Source organism: Triticum urartu, chromosome 7 (genome assembly GCF_003073215.2).
Source record: "Triticum urartu cultivar G1812 chromosome 7, Tu2.1, whole genome shotgun sequence".
Classification (NCBI taxonomy): Eukaryota; Viridiplantae; Streptophyta; class Magnoliopsida; order Poales; family Poaceae; genus Triticum; species Triticum urartu.
The window spans coordinates 535,722,231-535,728,982 of NC_053028.1; the positions used below are offsets into that span (position 1 = coordinate 535,722,231).

General features: G+C 42.5%; 1 protein-coding gene across 1 annotated transcript; it reads left to right on the forward strand.

Annotated features, from left to right (window-relative positions):
• Positions 1 to 1,873: 1,873 nt before the first annotated feature.
• On the forward strand, positions 1,874 to 6,392 carry LOC125521786 (enoyl-[acyl-carrier-protein] reductase [NADH] 1, chloroplastic). The gene is made up of 13 exons (XM_048686848.1): positions 1,874 to 2,034; positions 2,260 to 2,529; positions 3,348 to 3,457; positions 3,540 to 3,595; positions 3,707 to 3,791; positions 3,871 to 3,918; positions 4,322 to 4,396; positions 4,509 to 4,620; positions 5,094 to 5,145; positions 5,232 to 5,283; positions 5,382 to 5,439; positions 5,718 to 5,816; positions 5,937 to 6,392. Exons 2-13 carry the CDS (start codon positions 2,283 to 2,285, stop codon positions 6,071 to 6,073), a joined length of 1,131 nt encoding a protein of 376 aa, XP_048542805.1. The 5' UTR covers positions 1,874 to 2,034; positions 2,260 to 2,282; the 3' UTR covers positions 6,074 to 6,392.
• The last annotated feature ends 360 nt before the right edge of the window (positions 6,393 to 6,752 follow it).

Consider the following 6,752-nt stretch of genomic DNA (forward strand, 5'->3'; position numbering starts at 1 on the left):
CCCTAAAGGGATCGGGAATTCGGGATCGTTAGAACTACTCTCGATCTTAGGGCGACGTTCGTGGGCTCGTGGCTACAGGAAGGAAAGGAACATCTTAGGGCGCCCGGCTGCTGCCGTCGTTGCCTTCCTCGCCTCCTCTGTCCTCTCTCAATTTTGGATTGATCGGTGACCGACTCTAGCCTCCTGCCAGGTGTTTACTGCTTAGCGAGTCCTTTTCGATTAACTTCGGTTCCTACTCCTAATTCCTAATTTTCTAATTAACAATTGGCAGGGATCTCTACTTCGTTAGAGATTGATTCTTACTTCTTACCATCCCAGTTAAAGATCACAGGACCAAAAATTAGGTGAGTTAGACGGTTCATCTAATTGGCAAACATTGATGCATGATCTCCAACTCGAATTGATATATGCTACTGTAAGACATTATATTATATACATTACAGTTTTTTTCTACGAGATATATATAATATAAATGCTCGTTAGTTCTTTTTTTTGAGATAGGGGCCCAACTTTTAGTTTCGCACAGGGTCCTGAATTTTGCCAGCCCGGCCCTGGTCGGTGCTTTGATGTTGGTGTGTGGATAGGCTAGGGTTAGGATTTCATGTTGGTGCGTCCTTGGTGGCGGCGGCAACATTAGTACGACGAACAAGGTCCACTTAGCTCTTCCCATTTTGACGATATCATTTAAAAGGAGGTTAGGGCTTCGCTTTGCAGGTGGATCTCTGATCTCGTCTCCTTCACGTAGACGTTGTCTCTGGTGCCAACATGAAGCATGTGAGAAATAATAGAGGTTTGGCTTTTGGATCCATGGCTCTTCTGCCAGCGACGATTTCTTATCTAGGTGTTGGTCCGGTAGGACCGTGGATTTGATGACTTATCATCCATGATCAACAACGAAAACCCGACTTTGGCAATAGAGAGGTTGGCGGCGACACACCATCGACCCGTTCGGGAGAAAGAAGATGGTCGGCCCTAAGGGTTTTGATGTAATATTTTTATTTCATATTGTGTTTGTACTGTTGGTTTTGTTAATAGATTTAGGGTTTCATAAAAAGTTTTTTTTATATTTTTTCAGTTTTGTGTGTGTGTGTGTGTTTAGGGTGAATGTCTGTTTCTTTGCAGGGCTGTATGTTTTTTTTTGAGAAAATGTGGAGCTATATGTGCGTGCGTGTGTGTTTTTTTTTCTGCAGTGGAAGTTCTCTGTGGGGATTGAGGGCCAGTTCTTTTCGGCGATTCTCTCAGAGTCGCCCCTTTCCGCAGTTTCTCCCAGAATCGTCACTTCATTTTTTTTACAATCCTATCTAGTTAAGGTCTAATTATCTAGGATTGTAAAAAACATATGAAGTGGTGATTTTGGGAGAAGCTGGGGAGGGGGGCGATTTTGGTAGAATCGCCCAAAAAAACTGGCCCTGAGTGACAGGGCCAGGCCCGGGGAGGAAGAAGATACTGACTTATCATCGCTTAATTGTGCTGACAAAAGCCCGGAAAACAGAAAAAGTAAGGCCTCTTTTGGTTCATAGGATAAGATTATCATAGGAATAGGAATCTTATAGGAAATGAGATGACATATATCTCAAATCCTATGAGTAGGAATAGGAAACAAGATGTCATTTGGTTGACACCAAAGAAATTTTTCCATCAAGTCTAGGCTTTTTTTTTCATTTTTTTACGAAATATGGAGGATAGGAACCAATCCTATGTAGAAATAGGAATCCGTTCCTATGAACCAAAAGGCTTTAAATTTTTTTTTATAAAAATCCTATCTTCTAAAATTTATATGAAATTCCTTTAAACCAAAAGAGAGGCCTGAAAAGAGCCGAGGGGCTCCCTCGGTTTCTCAGCTACTCCGGCGGTCCGGCCAAACCGAGCCCGCTTCTCCCCCTCGGTCTCATCGAAAACCCCTCGTCCCCTCCCTATTACTCTCCCTCCCACCTGCTCTCCCCGCCGCTCCAGAATCGCCGCCACCTTGCTGCGCTCACCAACAGCACGCGCGCCCCCCAGATCCCCCCCTCACGCATTCCGCCTTCTACCGAGGTAAGCCACCGCCTCCCGCCTCACCTCCGCCCCCGATCCACGGAACCCCGCCTGTTGCCCTGCGCCGCCTGCCGGCTGGTTTCGCCCGAGGAGATCCTCCGGCCCGGCACGAGCTGCGAGCCGGTCCGCCGTTTCCGGCCGGCGTCGCTGATTCTGGCCGTGCCTTTATCCTTGTCGCGAGATCCTTTCTTGCTGTGATGAATTTGTGGTGTTCTGACTGAACAGGCTCGTAGCTGCCAGCACGGACGATGGCCCCTTGCGCAACTGCCGGCGTGCAGATGCTGGCCGCGCGCCCCTGCGTCTCGGCCTCCCAGAGCATGCTCGCCTCGAGGGCGGCCGTCTCACGGATCGACCTGGCGCTCGGCGCTGGTAGCTTCGCGAGCTGCCCCAGAATCTCCTGCTCCAGGTCTCTTGGTTCTTCCCGGAGCGGCGCCGTCGCCGTAAGAGCGGTGTCAGGAGAACGTAGCTCTTCCGGGCTGCCCATCGATCTTAGAGGTGAGCAGTGTCGGGAATGGTGGCAATTATGTTCTGGTACTTCTATGCATGTAAAGAAAAATTATGTAATTCGACATCACATCTTGTTGTGATTCTGTTTCGGTTTTATTGGATCGTGAGATAATCATACAGATTTAGTGTACTACTAGTAGTTAATATCATTCACCTTTTAGTATATGCTGCTCCCCTTTCTAAACACAGTCAGGTTCATGCATACCACTTCAACTGATTGCTGAAATTCCATCCTTGATTCATTATAAGTTTATGACGCATAGGGGATCGTATTCGCTTACTTTGGAGTTTAGCGACTTAGGTGTGTACGTGATATATTTGAACCTTCTATTGAGATTAATTCGTTATAGTCCTGATTCCTGGAAAACTACAATTCTCTTATCGGCAACAACTGAAAAGTGGGTTTCCTGGGGACTGTATTTTATCGCTTGTTTGCCAAAACGGTGAAAAAGAAGCCATGTTGCTCTAAATCACATTACCTGAAAGCTGGCATTCAGCTTACTACCCCAGGGTACTTCAAAAGTTTATCAAAAAAATTGGGGGAGGTTTCATTGTACCTACTAATCAGTAACCTCATGTAGTTTTATTTGCATGAATTGCTGACACTATGAAAATTACGTAAATAGGTTTAGAGGAGGTCCATTTATATTACTGTTTCGAGATTACGAATATGTAATGGTGCTTGTGTTCTCGCACTAAAAAAACTAAGAAAGTGTGTAACTCATTATTCAGAAAACTGGATTTGATAGATAGCATAAAGCCTTCTCATTACTATATTTTTTTCTCATCATGCTGTGATCTTTCAGGGAAAAGGGCATTTATTGCTGGGGTTGCTGATGATAACGGCTATGGCTGGGCAATTGCGAAGGCTCTTGCCGCAGCTGGTGCTGAAATTCTTGTTGGTACATGGGTGCCTGTATGTTGATCTGACCCTTGTGTCCATCATTCTGGAAGCTTTTGTTGATGGATTGTCTCATGGATGATTGTACCTTTGACAGGCACTTAACATATTTGAGACAAGCCTGAGGCGGGGAAAATTTGACGAATCACGGAAGTCTGTACTATAGCTCTGGAAGTCTGGATAGTTATTTCTAGTTTTAGTCGGTGCACCACATATTTCTAAACACTTATCTTTTTACAGTTGACTAATTTGCTGTTGGTACAGGCTACCTGATGGATCTCTTATGGAGATTGTTAAAGTCTACCCACTGGATGCTGTCTATGATTCACCGGAGGATGTTCCTGAAGATGTAATGCTCTATTTTTGTGTATGTCCTTGTTTGTTTTTCACTATGGCTTTCTGATGAACATTGTATTTCACTATGTTAGGTCAAAACAAACAAAAGGTATGCAGGATCGTCAAATTGGACTGTGAAGGTATGTCTATGAAACCATCTCCATCATATATGACTACCTAATTTTTGAATTTGCTTCAAAACAACATCATGCACAATATTGTTATGTGTTAAGGTTAGTCGTGTAACAATGAGTGCATGTTAGGATTACAAGGGACACAATTATAACCATCTCTACTATATCACATAAACTTTACCCCTTCCAAACTCAACGTGGTTGCATGTGCCTTGAATTTGAGGTGGTAACGGTAGTAACATATAAGTGGTATTTTTAGTGGTAGGTCATCCTTGTGGCAATATATATTAGCCCTATGGGCCTCATTGCAAAGCATGTTCCACTTCTGGTGTCTCTCCCAATTTAACAAATACGATCTGTTCTGCAACAGCTTGAGTTGGACTAATATATGAATCTGCTCACTTGACAGGAAGCTGCCGAATTAGTTAAGAAGGAATATGGCAGCATTGACATTCTTGTGCATTCTCTTGCTAATGGTCCTGAGGTAGCCTCTCCGTATTTTTTTACATTTATGTTTGCACACGCACATGCATGACATCGTACTCAATATTTTTGTAGCACCTTCACTGAAAAACCACCTAACTTTATGCTTGAAGGTTACAAAACCTTTGCTGGAAACCTCAAGAAGTGGGTATCTTGCTGCAATTTCGGCATCCAGTTACTCCTTTGTTTCTTTACTTAAGCACTTCCTTCCTATCATGAATCCAGGTAATGCACATCCCTTCAGTACTATGCTAGTATTCATATAGTTATCTTTCATACTGTATTTTTCCCTGGCCAAATCCACTACCGCTCGATTTAATTTGAGACCTTTTCATGCTTTATTTTTGTTTCAAATTTGGATCTACCTTCTAGCATGAATCTCAATGCAAATGCCAACCTCTGTGATACAACTTATAGTCCACATGAGATGTTGGCATAAAATCCACTTTTCTAGGATCAAACCTTCTTTTCCTGCATGCGGTCTCATTTTAGCTTTAGTTTGCATGTGAATCATGGTGGAGATGTTGTTTGGCTCTTATAACATGTCACATTTGCATGGAACTTCTAAGTGGACATCAGTACTGAAAAGTTCTTTCACCATTTATTAACTCTGCCCAGCTTAATAAAATAATGTGTTCTTGGACAGAACCTCATAGCCATTATATTTTCACCGCCTCATGGGTTAAAATATTTTGCAGGTGGTGCTAGTATCTCGCTAACATACATTGCATCTGAAAGGACAATCCCTGGGTAAATATTTCTTGAAGATCTATGGAGATAAGCTAATTTTCAAGCTATTTTTGCTTGTTATTAATTTGATGGTTTTTTGCTTATAGATATGGCGGTGGCATGAGCTCAGCTAAAGCAGCTCTTGAGAGTGATACAAAAGTAGGATTATCTCTGCAATACTAAAGCACATTTTTGAACATGAGGTCTTTGTTTTGCATGATTAATACTATTTTTGACTTTTTTCCAAATTTATGTAGGTACTTGCTTTTGAAGCTGGACGCAAAGGCAAAATCCGAGTTAACACCATATCTGCAGGTATCCTTTTTCAGAAGAAACACGGTTTCTGACAGCTAACTTATCTTGGAGGAAACCTAGCATAATAAACGAGTGCACTTAAATTGCATTTTGTACAATTTAGTTACTATCTAAGCAATCAATCACTATTTTCTTGGATGTTTGCTCAAGTCATTTAAACATGTCATAGTTACATTACTCGTCCATGGTAATCTGCTTTGTTTAGCTGTTAAACAGATTGGCAGCACTTGGAAGTGTATCAAATTTGCTTCATTGTGATTTCTTGGATGCATATGTAGGTCCTCTGGGAAGCAGAGCAGCCAAGGCAATTGGATTCATTGAGAAGATGATCGAGTACTCTTATGTCAATGCACCATTGCAGAAGGAGCTTCTGGCAGGTTAAAATGATTTTTGTCTACATATAACTCACCGACTCCTTCCCTTGTTTTATTTCCACAAAGACATGCAACTTTTTTCTAAGAAATGATATCTTATAAGAATGTTGGCATGTTGAACAGATGAAGTCGGGAACACGGCAGCATTCCTGGTGTCTCCTTTGGCTTCTGCCATCACTGGATCGACTGTTTACGTCGACAACGGACTGAACACCATGGGTCTTGCGGTTGACAGCCCCACAGTATCTTCGTTGTTGTGATTCTAGTAGGCGGACCTATTTTTCCCGATTCACCGCGGCTTGATTGTTGAATAAGGAGCTTAGTTAGTTAGTACTGTAAGAGGCTCTTGCTAAGAGCCGAGGGCAGGAGAAAAAAGAGAAGGGGGTGGCTGTTGAAAATGACTTTTTAAGCAGTCCAGTACCTCCTCTTTGGCCCATTTCTAATGTTATCTCAAATGTTGTTGTTGCTGATACTGTGTTCAGTGTGGCTGGTTGGTGCCTCGACAAACTGTGTTATATATATACATCAGAAATTGTGTTCAAGAAATAAAGCAGGTATGGTTGGATGGTTGGGATCGTACTATATGAGATCTTTGCGCCGTATGGATGAGACAGGATTAACCCTGCACAAGCACAGAATCACGCTCTCTTGAACTCTGTTTTGTACATGTACTGATTGGGTTAGATCAAAGGTCAATGCTGATTGGGTTAGAGAAAGAGAGAAGTGCATATTACACCCCTCAACTCTAGCCCTAATTTAATATACAACCCCCAACTTCAAAACCGTTTAATCTGCAACCTCCAACTCTTAAAACTGGCCAAAATTCAAACCTCCCCTTCCCTTGACCGGGTTTGACCCATTGATTGATGAACAGTAAGTTCGGAAAAAAAAATGAAAATTCAGAAAAATAAAATTTCAGAAAGCATTTTTTGCCTCCGG